Source organism: Populus euphratica, unplaced genomic scaffold (genome assembly GCF_000495115.2).
Source record: "Populus euphratica unplaced genomic scaffold, PopEup_1.0 scaffold359.1, whole genome shotgun sequence".
NCBI lineage: Eukaryota > Viridiplantae > Streptophyta > Magnoliopsida > Malpighiales > Salicaceae > Populus > Populus euphratica.
This window is the reverse complement of record NW_011500135.1, coordinates 205,118-221,210: the sequence shown is the minus strand read 5'-3', so window position 1 is coordinate 221,210 and position 16,093 is coordinate 205,118. Positions and strand designations below refer to the sequence as shown.

Sequence of the window (16,093 nt, the reverse complement as noted above, 5' to 3'; positions counted from 1 at the left end):
AAAAGAACTCTAAATTATTATCTAACGATGCCATGCGAAGATGTAGTTGCAAGGAAATGAAATAAACAAATTAAAATCAAGTGGTTAAGACAATGTTCTTGGGAAGAACATGAGGAACATAAGCCCATCAAACCCAAAAATACCTAACACATTGTCAAACTCAAAACTAATCTTTTTGAAACTCTAAAACATATTAATACCAACAAATCACATTATCATAATGAAACATATTTGAATAAAAAGAACTTACAAACAACATCAAATCATCAATTCATACAAAATGTTTCAGCTTAAAAAACTGTCAAGTCTAAATAGTCTACATATTCATACAATTTGGATTTAAAATTGGTTTTCTAAATATATTTTGATTATAAACAAGACTTGTAAACCTAAGATTAACATTATTATTTATCGATGCATTAATCAAATTAACAAAACTAAAAAAATAAAAGTTGATTTATCAAAACTAATTTAACTAAAAAGCTTTTATTACATCAAAAAAATCAAACACACCCTAAAAATGCTTCAGAGAACAACATCAAATCATAAAATAAAAAATCACAGCAACAAAAAAGACAAACACATCCCAACTTTTTAAGCATTCCAAACCTCATCATCATGTTTGAAAACATAATACAAACCAAATGATAATCAAAAACACCTCAAATAGACCACATAAACTCTATTTTTTGGATTAAGAAATATACCTTCATACCTCTAGAAGAACTACTGTCCTTTTTGCTTTTCTTTGTAAAGTTTTAATTTTACTAAATTGCTTTCCTTTCAATTCTAAGAAACATTTATGCTAGATTTTTGAACCTTCACAACTAGGGTATCTTTTTCAACATTTTCTCTCCTTATTTTCCTTTGTTTTCCTTTCTTTAAATTTCTATAGGGTATTTATAGAGTTTTGTTATGATTTTTTTAATGGATTTAATCAAGGATTGATTAATGCTTGATTCTTTAATCGAAACGAGAGGGTTTTGGACAGCTTCTAACAACTAAAAGTTGTATGCTTGGCTGGTTTTGTAATAGTGGTTTTAGTGTTGGGGATTCTTTATGGCTTTGCTAAACTTAGAGGGTAAGGGGTTGTTTTTGGTCTTTTGATCTTGAGGGAAAGGTTTTAAACCCTTGATAAGAACCGCTAAGAAGCTTTGAAGAGTGAACTCATAAAAGAAATTGGTGGTTTTTGCATAATGGGTATCATAGTCATGATTGATTAAGTTGACCACTTTTGAAGTCTAGTCGAAAAAACTCTGACGTTAATCTCGTTGGAGAATACCTGATGTTAGTGTGCACATCTTTTGTTTAGATCCAATTTCGATTAATCAAGAGGTTTTTAACTTCACATTCATTGATTTAAAGGTGTCAACTCGATTAGCCTAAAAATTGCCAAAGCAAGGATGGCTAATTAGGAAGAAGATGTTATTGAGTTTGTTGAAGAAAACAGGATGTAAATATTTGATGGGGTAGTTGATCCTTGTAAAAAAGGTGTTTCTTAGTCGAGTACAGTGATTAAAGCCTCTGAGGTGGTCGAAATTATTATATTCACTCGTTTGAAGATGCGTACTAGATCAGCTAAAACTGTCAAAAACGATTAATCATTTGAACGACGTGTCACTCAATCCCTTCATTAGAATTGAACAACGGGTTGTCTATTTTAATGATAAAGATTGGGGTTTTTAATTTGAGACTTGGCTAATTTCAATTTAGTCCATAATCATTTGATTTTTTTTAATTGCACTCGTAATTCCCTTCAAACTTTCAATTTAGTGCAATTTTACCACTATCAAACTTAATTGTCATCCCTAAAGTTCAATGCATTTTCCAATGCGATCCTTAGTTTTCTATTTATACAAATTGACCCTTAAGCTTGAAATTTTCTTCAATTCAACCCCTGATTTTGTTGATTTCAGTCCATAAAGTCTCGCGTCTTTTATGATTTGATCCTTAGTTTTGAATTCTTCGATCAAGTTCTTAATTGCCTATCAAACTTTAATATTTATGTAATTAAACACTAATTTGATCAAATTAGCTTTTCAAAATTGCAATTCAACCCCAGACTATAATTCATTTCAATTAAAGCCCAAATTGAACTCAAAAACCAATTTTCCTTGTAATTAAATCCTCAATAAATTCAATTAAACCTTAAAAATGCCAATTAAATTCTTAAACATTTAATTTTGAATTTTCTTGTCAATTGGATCTTCATTAGTCAAAATTGAACTATCAATTTTCCAAGTTTGGATATTTTAATTCTCTCCAACTAGTCTTTAACAATTTTCTAAATATTCTTCATGTTTTTTCCATTGTTATTTATTTTAGGACCCCATATAAATAAAAAGAAAAAATCAGAAAAATAAAAAATACAAAAAATGAAAAAAAAATTTCCCTTCTTTTTTTTTTATGTGTTCGCAAGGTGAGGAAAAAGGAGCTCCCTTTTATCTCAAGTTATGATATGTGCATGCGATTTTTTCATTCTTTCTTGCTGGTTTGTGTTTGCCCACTAAGAATTTTTAAGTTAGTTGTTGGAGGGGTTTAGGTTGTTCATGCGACTTAGCATGACTCTTTTTTTTTTTTAATGGTTGTGTTTATGTTGGTTCACAGTGTTTTCATCATTGCTTTTTTCATTAAACTTCTTCCAGGTTTTCGGTGTTCTCTGTGTGTAGGGCGATGCTTGCTTTATCTGCCAGGTAAGAGGGTAAGTTTGGCTTCTAGGTCATTGATGATCTGTTTAAGCTAGAGATGTTACTGTTTCTGGCTCTCCACGTATATTTAGTGAATGTTAATCTCCAAGAAAAAATCCTAGAAAACTCTACATTCTTGCAAAGGCACTGGCAAATCTGTTCTATCCAGGGATATATATATATATATATATATAATATAGTGCCTTTAAAATAATTAAAAATCAAGATGAGAAATCTTCAACTTGTGGAAAGCGAAAGCACATGTTACTGCAATTCTGGTATTTTACAGCGAACAGCAAGCATGAGGCAAGATCAGTCCATCTAAACAGGAACTCAACAAGACATGACGTTTGACCCCTAAAGGCATAAACTAGCGCAACAATCTCTAGGCATGCAAACTATCTTAGCTATCAGTAATAGAAGAGGAAATAAGAACCCAACAAGACAATTACTTTGAACAATTAGGATTGAACTGAAAGTTAATATATATATATATATATATATAAAAGAAAATATTACTCAAAAATCACATAGAATTAACTCTCCATCTTTACAAACAAAACACCAATTCTCCCAGTCTCTTTCTTTTAATTATCTCTGGCTTTTTTTACCTTTTTTTCCTTCTTTATTGTACACAATGGCAGAGCAGTACTTTCGTCTCTTGCCCCTATTTTTGCTCTCAAAGAAACCAAAAGGACAAGTTAAAAACAGGACAGTGAAAAGACATGCGAGACGTAAAAAGCCACCACAGATTAAAAGACTTTCTTAAATCTGAAGTGGCAATAAGTAGTGGATCTGCTTTAGTTTTTAATTTTTTTGATCAATATTTAATTTGTGTTAGTAATTGGGATTATCACATGACATTTAAAAAATTATAAATTAAAAAACACTAACACATCTCTTGGTTTAGTTACTAGATCTTTGATTGAAGTTGAGATGTGGGTTAAATGAATTTTTTAATATAAAAATACCGTAGTGTTATTAATATATTTTTTAATAAAAAAATTAATTATAAACTTAATATATATATATTGGACATTTTAAAAAAAATATTTATGTAGTGATATATTTAATAATATTTTTTAAAAATATTAAAACGATAATATATTGGATTGACTTTTGTTAACTTATCAAATCTATAATCCGGATCATCAGATTGTAATAACTATATAAAAAACATATTAAAATAAATTATTAAGGTAAATTCATAATCAATCTAATGTGAATTAAAAAACAACAAAAAAAAATAGTTAAGTCTACCTAGGTTAATTTGTTTAATCTCGCGACCCAGATCGTTGGATCAGAATAACTCCATAAAAAATAAATACAAAAAAATATAAAAGGGTTTCAACTAATATAATATTAAAAGATGAAATCGAAAAAGTGAATCAATTAAGAAAAAACATGTAAACTCAAACTTATATATTGAACTTGTGATCTAAATTATGAAACTGAAATAATTTTATAAAATAAAATAAAAATTATAAAGCTTTATTTCCAATATATACCGAATTAATTTAAAAAAATTAAAATTTAAAAACCAAATATGAAACTAGAGCAAATGTCTAACCCTTTTTTTTTCAAATTAGAGATTGAATGTCTAACCTTTATTTTTTTAATTTGATCTTTTTAGATATTATTGATGTGGGATTGGATTCATGACCTATTTCAATTAGCTTAGATTTTGGATTCTTATAATGCCATAAACGATTTTTAAGGGTTGATTAATGCTTAATTTGGAAAAATAAAATGTAATTTTATTAATTTAAAATAATCAAATATTTAGAGATAATTTAAAATTGAAACAAATGTTTAATCTCTGTTTTAGTTAAGCTAGGAACTGAAGCGAAGAATTGGTTGGTATATGTAATACACACGTGAACAGGTAAAAAATACTGTCATAAAATGATGGCTCATGTGACTTCCTTCAATATTCTATAATATCCTTTTTGGGGGTATTAGGAATCATCTCGACATGGGCTTCTTAATGACTGGGAGGAGCTCGTGTTGCAATGTCTTTTTTTCATATCCTTGTTTATATCTATTATTTTTCTTGATTTTTCATGTCTAACCCTAATGAAAACATAATAGTGGTCTTTTATTTTATTTTATTTTTATTAAATTTGATTCTTATTCTTTTTATTATTATTTGTTGTTTTATTTGATTTTTTTTAATTTCATCATTTAATATTGAGTTGATTTATGATTTTTTTTCTATAGAGTAATCTTAATTTTAAAACTCAAGTCAGTTTAGAAGTTTAACCATGGTTAACTTGAGTTATTTTTTGTGGTCCCTTTTAAAATTCATTTTTTTTCAAATTTATTTATAAAATTTAGTTGGTTAAGAAGCAGACTTTGTAATTTTTTATTCGTTTTCTATAGGATTGTTTTGACCATATAATTCGGATTGTGAGTTTAGCAAATTAACTCAGAATAACTAGTTTTTTTTAATTTTTTTTTTTAATTTTATCCTTTAACATAGGCTAGTTAGGAATTGACATTTGTAATTTTTTTTACTTGTTTTATATAGAGTTATCTCAATCTCATGATATGAGTTGTAAGTTTAGTGGATTAACCTGGATTGACTAGAGTTTTTTTTGTTGTTTTTTTAATTTAATTTCTTCATTTAATATAATTGATTTTTTTTATTTTTTTCTATAAGATTATACTTTTATTTTAAGTTGACTGGATTAATTCTTTGTAATCTTTTTTCATTTGCTTTTTTTGGGTTTGTACTATTCTTATGATTCGGTTAACTAGTTTGATAGTTTTACATATATTAACTTATTCTACTTTTTTTTTATTTGACAAATCACACTATTATCATTATCTTTTAAAAAATTAATTTTTAAATTTTTTTTTATTTAGTATTAAATTGATTAGGATTTAGACTTCATAAATTTTTTCAATATGATTTTTATTTTTTATATGATTATCATGATATTATAATTTTATTTCAGGTTAATTCAATATATTAATTATAGTTGTTATTAATTGATCCAATATGCTCATATTTTAATATTAAAAAAATAGATTTAATATATCATATTTTTAATATTTAAAAAAAAAATATCATTTAATATAAATTAAATTTTGAGTTCATGATTTAAGTTTTTTTCTTTTAGAAAATAGGTAATAATATCTTTATATTTTTATCAAGTTCCAGAAAATTAATATGACGCGCGATATGTTAAGCCCAATAAGGTTCGGGCAGGAAGGTCGAATGTCGAAAAAATGGTTACGAGCCCAAGTGGCAAACGCCCACAGGTCTAGGTTGAGTATATAATCGAAAAGTCTGACGCGACAACAACTGAAAAAAAATTCTTTTTGTTTTTGTCCTTTTTGGCTGGGTCCTCTGTTTCTCTGATTCAAAGTGCCAGCCAGATCTTGTGAAGTTCTAAATCCTTTAACTCGAGGTATCATTATCATTATTGTCATTAATTTATTTATTTACTCATTTTCTTAATTTTTATTCCTTACATTGTCGATTGATTTTATAATTGATATGAGTGATTGGTTGTCCTGTAGAGGGATTTCAAACCCTTGTTTGGTTAGCGAGAAAAGGAGGGAAAAATTATGAAAATGAAAATTTCTAATAGAATTTTATATTTTTGTGGATTTTGTTTATATATATAAATTCTGGGCTTCTCTTAAAGTTTTGAGGTTTAAGAACGAATACAAAATGGGTTTTTGAATTGCTAGGTTTTATGGGTGAGCTTTGTAGATTCATTAGTATTGTTGATTTTTTTAAGATGGGAAATGAGATAACTTTCTAGATGGAAAAATGGAAGATATTAAGATAACAAGTGTTTTAGGGTTTTGGGGAGTTGTTTAGTGATATCGGGTTTTGCTTCCCTTTTATTTTTATTGTGGAGATGAGCCCTGATATCTTGTTCGTTTCTAAAGCAAAACGTGGTTAGGGGTTAAGAGTTTGGTGGTGAATGGGTGTTCAAACAATGGCATCTCAAAGAAATAGCCAGCAGTCTCATCTACAGCCGTATCAGTTGACGAGGCAAAACTCGTGGTATAACCTCACTCTCAATGAAGTTGAAAACCAATTAGGAAATTTAGGGAAGCCCTTGTGTAGCATGAACCTCGACGAGCTTCTTAAAAATGTATGGAGCACTGAAGCTAATCAATCCGTGGGGATGGATAGTGAAAGTACCTCAATATCTTCTTTCCAACATCAGGCTAGTCTCACATTGGCCAGGGCATTGAGTGGGAAGACAGTGGATCAAGTCTGGAAAGAGATTCAACAAGGGCAGAAGAAGAGGTTTGGTGAGGAGATGAAAGTTCAGGAAAGAGTGCAGACTCTTGGTGAAATGACTTTGGAGGATTTCTTGGTACAGGCAGGACTTTTTGCCAAGGCAACTATAAGCCCTTCCTTGGATTTAGCTACTGTTGATGCAGTTACCCCACAAAGTTTTTCACAAAAAATGGTCCGTTCATCATCCCCGTCAACAGGCACATTATCTGATACCACGACATCAGGACGGAAAAGGTATACCCCAGATGCATTTGAGAAGAGTATTGAGAGGAAGCTCAAGAGAAAAATCAAGAACAGGGAATCTGCTGCCCGTTCACGAGCTAGAAAACAGGTAGGCTTTCAAACATCTTCCATGTGTCTTTGGAGTTTTTCTTTACTGTAGCCATCTTTTTGCTTCCTCGTGTCCTTAAAACTGAATTTGCAAACATGCAGGCCTATCATAACGAGCTGGTGAGCAAGATTTCACATTTAGGGGAGGAGAATATAAAGCTCAAGAAAGAGAAGGTAGGAAGGATGTTTCATTTTTATCAGTTTGCCTTTTCTTTTTCTATTAACACATGTCAACCATTGCTAGAGGGAATATGATAAGAAATGGCCAAATGATCAGACGCCTGCGCCAAATTAGAGCTAGTGTTTCAAACTTTTAATTTGTGTTTTGGGGCAGTTCAGATCAATATGTATTCTGAACTATTTTAATGGAGATTCTCTCAGTAGAGAGGACTAGCTAGTGAGGATATTTGATCTTAACTGTTAGGAGTTAGGCTTATGTAATTTGACAGTAAACACCATACTTATGCCATTACTAGATGTAACCTGAGAAGCTGCATGTTGTTGGGTGATGGTCCTTCTAATTCTACACAATGTTTCCGGTGTTTCTTGTTGTGTTAATCATGGCAAAAAATCTTGTTTTCTTATATTGGCCCATTTGACCAAAAAAATTGCATAGCACATCCAATGTTTTTCACACACAGTGAGAGAATGAGTGATGTCACTTTTGTTAGTTAAATGGTATGATGATTTTTTAAAATTCTGGCTTATGCTCCTTGAGATTTATTCGATCAAGGGAGACATCACTGTTGGTAGTTAAATGCTATGATAATTTAAAAAAAAAATCCAAAAAATATGCTTCTCAAGATTGTTGATCATTCTAATCTATCTTAGGTGTGACTCCTGAGAACTGTAGGTTTCGGTGTGATGCTTAGATTGTGCTTTTGTTCACTCATTATACACGATTAATCTTCTACCATAAAACCTAGAAGTAGATCTGATTTAAGCCTGCTTTTCCCTCAATTACATCCCAGTTAAGTCACTGTCCACAGGCCCTGAACTCAACCCCAACAAGCTGTGCTGGTTTTGTGGGAATTGGAGTTTGACTGGTCGTTTTTTAGATCTCCCAACTGGTTGAGGGACGTGGTTATACTTTGCTACACATTTTTCATTTGGCTGAATAATGTAATCAACCAGGTAGAGCACTAATTAAATAATACTTTCATGGGACTTCTTGCATGCGTGTAGAATATTCACTTTTGGGGCAGAATCCTGTTTTCTGTTGATGGCAAGTTTTAGCTTTATAAGATGCTGTAATTTATAATGCCAACTAGAGTACATAAAATGTTCTAGCAAATAGTGTGATTCAAAGTATTTGAGTTGAGGAGTATATACAAATCTTACTCCACAAGTCGAATATCACTCAAATATTAGCTTTTGACTCTTTTACTAAACATTTTCTTTGTTGGTGTAAGAACCTGGAAGTGGATTAAAGTAGTCAAATTTTCTTTTCTTTGCTCCACAAGTCGAATATCACTCAAATATTAGCTTTTGACTCTTTTACTAAACATTTTCTTTGTTGGTGTAAGAACCTGGAAGTGGATTAAAGTAGTCAAATTTTCTTTTCTTTGCTCCACAAGTCGAATATCACTCAAATATTAGCTTTTGACTCTTTTACTAAACATTTTCTTTGTTGGTGTAAGAACCTGGAAGTGGATTAAAGTAGTCAAATTTTCTTTTCTTTGTTTATGAATTGTGGCATCATAGGCTGATCTAGGGTAGCTCTGTCTAAGTTGAATGAGTGAGTAAATGGTTTTGTTCTCCAAAACGTTTGGCATCCTGATGTTTCTCTCTTTCCATTTGTGTTTCTTTGTTTGTAGGAATTTGAGAAGAAGTTTCCAATTGAACCATCAGCTGAACAAAAATATCAGCTTAGAAGAACAAGTTCTACTTCTTTCTGACATCATATCTCTCTGTGTGAGAGTTTTGTAGCTCATCGAGTGTTAGTGCTAGCCTCTTGGGTTTATGTGTAAAATGCTGTGGGAATTTATCACAAGGCTGCTTTGCATCACCTCTGGCACTACTGTTATGGTTCCACCTTGCCCGCCATTAGCTTTCACTCTATGTACATTCAGGACTATCTTGGTATTTTATACAGCACTAAATGTGCTATGTTTATAGCTTCACATGCCCAGGCTCCGGTTTGTGTTGCTAGAAAATGAAACTTTAGAAAGAATTGTGTCCGACCCGTGTGTTAGGTTGTTAAATGATTATGAGATTAGCTCAAGACATGACATGGATATCAGATTAGTATAAGACATCACTAATGTATAATGCATGGAGATTCATGTCATGCTCAGAGTGCTTTGGAATAGATGGTGAGGGTTTTTCTCTTCCGGGATCCAATGTCAATAGCAGATGGAGGCCAACCATGTTTGGTGGGTCTGCCAGTCTTTTGGACAAGGGATTGTTAAGCAGTTAGCAAAAGGGTAAATTTTGTATTTGTTTGGTAATATAGTGACTACTAGATTTGTTGCCTGCAGTGTTTTTTTTTTTCCAGATAAAAAAATTCAAGTTATTTGTTTAATTGGTAACTTAAATAATATAAAAATAAAAATACAACAACAATGAAAAAACTAATAAAAAAATAAGACCTGAGTTTATTTAAATTATCAAATAATTTGATGCTAATCTCATAAAATGTAAGCTATTTTAAAAAAAAACAAAAACTAAAAAAAAATTAAAAAAAAAAAACTCAAGCAAAAAATATAAGCAAATCTCTTAAACTTGATCTAATATCTAAAACTTCCAGCTTAATTAAATCATGAATTTAGATTAAATAAAAAAATTTAACTCTCAACCAATTCAATTTTAAAAAATAAAATCATTGAAAATATACTAAATAAAAAGACTTTCAAAAGTAAAAAAAAAAAAAAAAAAAGCAACAAGAAGAATGAGGATAAAATATGAAAAACAAAATCTAAGGACGAAGAAATTTGAAAAACAATTAAAAATTAGTCAAAAAATAAATAGCAATTAAAAGAATGAATATCAAATTTGAAAGATTAAAAAATCATTGGGGGTGAAATTAAAAAATAATTATAATTTGATAGGATATTTATCGATCGAAAAATAGTAGGGGTGAAATTAAAAAAAATCATAAAGGGCTAACCCAATAGAATAAAATCATAAAAAAATAGGAAAACAAAACCCAAGAAAATAGGATATAAAATAAGAGGAAAATAGGTTAAAAAAAGAAAAAAAATAGCAAACCTAAACGAAACTCTTAAACCTAGTCTAATTTCTAAAACTCACAACCCATGAAATCTTGAACTTTAGTTTAATCAAGAAGCCCAATCATTAACAAATTTAATTTTAAATGATGTAGTTGTAAAAATAAAATAAAAAAATTCAAAAGAAAAAAAAATAGCAACAAAAGAAATGAGGATAAAATTTAATAGAAAAAAGTGAAAGGATAAGAAATTTGAAAAAAATACATAAAATAATTACAAATAAATTAATAAATTACGATTGAGATTGAAAAAATGAATATCAAATTTGAAAGATTTAAAAATCATAGGGGATGGAATTAAAATATATATCTATAATTTAATAGATTATTTATGAATTAAAAATTGGTATGAGTGAAATTGAAAGAAAAAAACTATAGAGATCTAACCCAATTGAGTAAAATCACAAAAAATAAAAATAAAAACAAAATGCCAAAAAAAAGATTAAAAAATTAGAGAACACTAGCTTAAAAAAAAAATGCAAACTCGGGTAAATCTCTTAAACTTGATCTAATTTCTAAAACTGATAACCTATGAAATTATATATTCGGGTTCAATCAAAAACTCAGTTTTCAGCTAATTTAATTTTTAAAGATAAAATCGGTGGAAAATATCAATAAAAAAACATGCAAAAAAAAACATAGTGATGATGAAATTTGAATAAAAAATTAAAATGATCATAGACGAAATAAATAGCAATTAACAAAATATGGACCAAATTTGAAATATTAAAACATTATATGAGGCAAAATTAAAAAAGATTTATATTTTGATAGATTGTTCATAAATTAAAAAATAACAAGGGGTTAATTTTAAAAAAAATTATAGAGTCCCACTTAGCAAAAGAAAAACCAAAAAAATATTACAAAACAAACCGAAAAAAAAGAGATAAAAATTAAAAAAATATCATATATAAAAAAAACCTAAACAAACTCTATAAATCTCATCTAATTTCTAAATCATGGACCTGTATTAAATTAAAATACTCAATTATCAACAAATTTAATTTTAAATTATGAAATTGATGAAAAAAATATTATTAAAAAAATTACAAAAATAAAAGAGAAAAGATAAAATGGGGATAAAACTTAATAGGACAAAACCCAAGAAGAATGGAATTTAAAAAAATAAATTAAAATGAAGACAAATAAAATAAATAGCAATTAAAGGAATGATCAAATTTGAAAGATAAAAAAATTATTGGTGTGAAATTAAAAAACATTTATAATTTAATGGATCATTCATGGACTAAAAAATGGCACAAGATGAAATTGAAAAATAATGGTTGGTAGACCATAAAAAATATCAAACCAAAAAACAAATAAAAAAACAACACCTTGCAAAAAAAGAAAATAAAAAAATAAACTCAAGCAAATTTTTTAAACATGATCTAACCTTTAAAACTCATAATCCGTGAAATCTTATATCGGGCTTAAATAAATAAACTTAATTCTAAACTAATAAAATGTTGGAAAAAAAAACTAGTGAAAAAATATCAATAAAAAAACTTGCAAAAGCCAAAAGAAACAACAACAAAAAAAAATAAAGATGAAGGAAGATCGAGAGAAGAATAAGAGAAGAAAATAGTCTTTGATGGTAAACTAGTAACACATTAGGTACATACATCAAATCTTATTTTAGAAGGTGGTATATGATAGTCCGATGACTTCACAAGTGCTGTCTAAACAATATAAGAGACATCTACACTCTAATATATTATTATTATAATAATACTCTCAAGTAACCTTCAAATCTATAACACATCTAATATAAAAATGACTAATATTTTTTTATAAAAGAGTTGTATTGTTTTTGTCTACAAGCATGTCAAATTAAATGCTTCAAAAAAATAAAAGAACAAAAATATCCCTAAGTTAAAAGCTTTAAAACTATTTTTTCCAAGGCTAAATTTGTAATTGCACTATGTATTAAAAAAGAAAATAACAAATATATTCTCTCATGTATTATGTTAAAGATATTTATTTCATGGTGAAAAGATAATATAACCCTAAAAGCTAGGCCTGTTGCCTTTTTTTTTTTTTTTCCAATGGTAAAATAGTAATTAACCTATTACAATGAATAGAAAAATGCATACTTAGTTTTTTTGTCAAAGGGCATTTTGCATAAAAAAAGGTTTTATGTGAAAATTTCTTTATCACAGAGTTTTTTTCAAATCTTTAAAATTTTATAATTCATATAATATCTAAAAGAAGTTTATTGTAAATCAACTCAATTAATTTCTAATTTCTTTGGGATCCTTTTAGTTGGAGACTTTGTTCAATTGTTATCTCTAGTAAATTTTTTAATGATACTTATTAATTTATATTATCATGACATGTTTTTATACATCAATGCAAAAACTATAATTTCTTATAAAATTGCATTTTTCATATTTTTGTACTTTAAAAAACCTAACGGGAAACTTTAAGCATATTTTAGAGCCTCACAATATGTTTTTACATGCCACTATAAAATTGGGTTTTTCACATTTTACTGCTTTAAAAAGCCTACTAGGCAATTTTATGTAAAACCATAAATTTTATGGATTTTTTTTTTGGCAATTTTATACTTCAAAAATCCTCAAAAAATGCCTTTTCCATGATAATGAAAAAATCATAAGTTTTGTGATTTTTTTTTATTTTATGAAAACCATGATTTTTAATTTAATTATTTCTTCTTGAATGACAATTAAGCGTATTTTGGATCCAACAGAGCTCAAAATAAGGTTTTACAATATTTTTTTGAACATAGAGAAGATTTTTGTCTAATTTACAAACTTTTGAATGGTTTTTATAATTTCCGAATACCTCAAAAAAATTATTTTAATTTACCCTACATAAAACACTGCCTTAAATTGATTATAAGTAATAAAATTCATTTTGCTTTTATTGAATATATAATATAATAAAAACAAATCTTTTACCAAACACTTATATTTTTGAAAGTTCGTTAAAAAGATGCAATGACTTCTCTCCTAACTCACAACTTAATCCTTGGCTTAATATCAAAATAGAAAACATTTACTAAAGTTTATACAAAATTGTACAAATTATGTGTGGATGCAGGCGAACAAAATTATTTTGATATTAAATGAAAAGCTCATTTAATGTTAACATTAAATAAATAATTTCAAACTCAATTTTTTCTAGGAAAATTAAAAGCTTTTTAATTAAGTGGTACCTACTTAAATATTAAATATTTCATTTAAAATATCTATGATTTTACTAAAAAAAACAATGTCATATAAATATCTTACTAATTGATACAAAGAGTAATTTAATGGTGTTAAAAATATAATTTATAAAATCATTGAATTAACATGAACCAGTTGAGGGGGAAATCGTTGTTCTCCTTCTCGCTTCTTGTTGATTGAAACAATAACATGTTTTCTTTTCTTTTCTGTTTTAATTTGCATATTTTAATATTTAATTTATTAAAAATTAAATTTTATTATTTATTTTGTTTTTTTATATAAGGTTATTATAACCTTAAAAAAACATCACGGCATGGAGATGATGCTCCATTTTACGATTTTTTATTTTTTTATCATATTATTAAATAAAAAAATAATTTTGAAAAAAACACAATTATTATGAATTGGACTTCATTATTTATTTTAATTTATTTTTGTATGGGTTATTGTGATCTTAGAAAAACATATTAATATTGGGTTGATGCTTGATTTTTTTAGTATATTTGTTTATCATATTATTATATAAAAATTGATTCATAAAAAAACTAAGAGATGCATTGTTTCAAAATCTAGATTGACTCGACAAGTTGACTCAGAATTTAGTCATCCCTAAACCTAGAATGGTCTAGTTTAAAGAGAAAGAAAAGGAAAAAAACCTGGATAGACTCGGTGACCCGATCAACTCGAATTTAATTCGGTCGAAACCCAACCATCTACATGTTAATTTTTTTGAACAAAATGATTTAGTTTTGATTTTTTATTCTTTTTTTAAATATTTTTTTTATTGTTAGCCCAAGTTAACTCTCTTAAGGCATAACTAAAATCTTATTTTAGATTAACTATTGAATCGAGTTTTAAAACTATGGTGAGAAGAAAGGAGAAGAGAGGAGAAAAGGCATATTTAGGAAATTATATTAGTAAGAAATATATGGCATGGGTTTTTTTACTATAGCAGTAGACATAGTGTATTGTGGATTGATAAATTATATTACATTTTCCCCCTTGAGTGGAACAAAAGAAAGCCTTAAGGGTGAGGTTATGATGCTAACATTGTGATTACGTGGTCATAAAACTTACAATAAGATTGATAATGAATTCTAGAAAACCTAAATAATTCTAATAAAAGTGTGACATAATATAAACTTGTCTCAAGACACCATCACTAATGGAATAAGAATCTTCACCCTATGAATATCAATTCATAAAAGAAAGATACCATAAAGACAATTAATCTTCAATAAGTCAATTTAGTTTGTTAAAGAATAAAAAAATACAAGAATCTTTCTCATACAATCTAAATAAATTCATCAGAAATAGTATTATAAAGTCCTAATATTTTGTCATTGAAAAGAGTATTTATACTCTTGAAAATAAAAACTCTAATGGATCTACCTTTATGGATTAAATTGATTCATTTACAAAACTAACCCAAAATCTATACTAATAAACCCAAATATATGGACCCAAATAAGCTCTAGGCCAATACTAATAAACCCAAATATATAGGCTTAAACAAGTCTTAAGCTACAATTGAGAACTACTTATTAATTAAAGTTCAAACAAGCTTTTATTAATAAACCAAAATATATGGACCCAAAGAAGCCTTAGACCGCAGTTAAGAACTAATTAATCAAACTCAAACAAACCTTTGGCCTTAGCTAATTAATCAAACCTAAGCCTAGTATGAAGTAAGCCCGTTAGAAACAATGGCAAGGTTGTTAGCCCTATTAGATAACCCAAATAGAAGTTATAACAAAAAAAAAAGAACTTATAAGAATAAATTATTTTTATTGTTGTGAGAGAAGAAGAAAATAAAACAAAATAAATATGAAAACAAAGCTTTATATAAATCCTTGTTGTTATCACTATTGTCCTTAAAAATAAGAAAAACTTGTCACTCCTTACTTTCTTATTTTGGAGTAGAAGTTGTTGCCACTTTGTTTCCTCTTCAAGCATAGATTCCTTTAAATAACTTTTTATTATCTTCCTTTTGAATAAGAAAGTCCTATAAAAAAAAATTAACAATAAAAGAATCACAAGCTTTCTTGTCACAATATACATTCAATAAAGGATATGGAATCCTTACAAAATATTGATAATAATTGTTGTCATAAATGTCTTATTGTTTAACATAGAATTCATGTAGAATATGTAAGTCGATAACTTCCACTTATACTTTGATTAGTACTTAAAAGTGCAATTTTATCAAGGTTTTATATCATTATTTTGCACTTGAAGTATTAATAACTCCTTAACTAAAACATATTTTATAATAACATATCTAATAATATAAGATACCTTTAATTTATGGTAAATGTTCATATTAAATGTAGGCCTATTACATAAATGAAAGGATTGATTAATGAGTTTAAGTACTGAAATTGAAAGG

At 27.8% G+C, this 16,093-nt stretch overlaps 1 protein-coding gene across 4 annotated transcripts; it reads left to right on the top strand.

The window, feature by feature from the left end:
• The first annotated feature begins 5,911 nt into the window (after positions 1-5,911).
• LOC105110484 (ABSCISIC ACID-INSENSITIVE 5-like protein 2) lies at positions 5,912-9,681 on the top strand. Of its 4 annotated transcripts, XM_011005550.1 has the most exons (6): positions 5,913-6,103; positions 6,594-7,285; positions 7,387-7,458; positions 7,709-7,710; positions 8,697-8,715; positions 9,102-9,681. In XM_011005550.1, exons 2-6 carry the CDS (start codon positions 6,629-6,631, stop codon positions 9,180-9,182), a joined length of 831 nt encoding a protein of 276 aa, XP_011003852.1. In that variant the 5' UTR covers positions 5,913-6,103; positions 6,594-6,628; the 3' UTR covers positions 9,183-9,681. The 4 variants fall into 4 exon arrangements, with proteins under 4 accessions (XP_011003853.1, XP_011003852.1, XP_011003851.1 ...); XM_011005551.1 differs by lacking the exon at positions 8,697-8,715 and adding an exon at positions 8,925-8,943 and having other exon boundaries at positions 5,912-7,285; XM_011005549.1 differs by having other exon boundaries at positions 5,913-7,285.
• Positions 9,682-16,093: the final 6,412 nt, after the last annotated feature.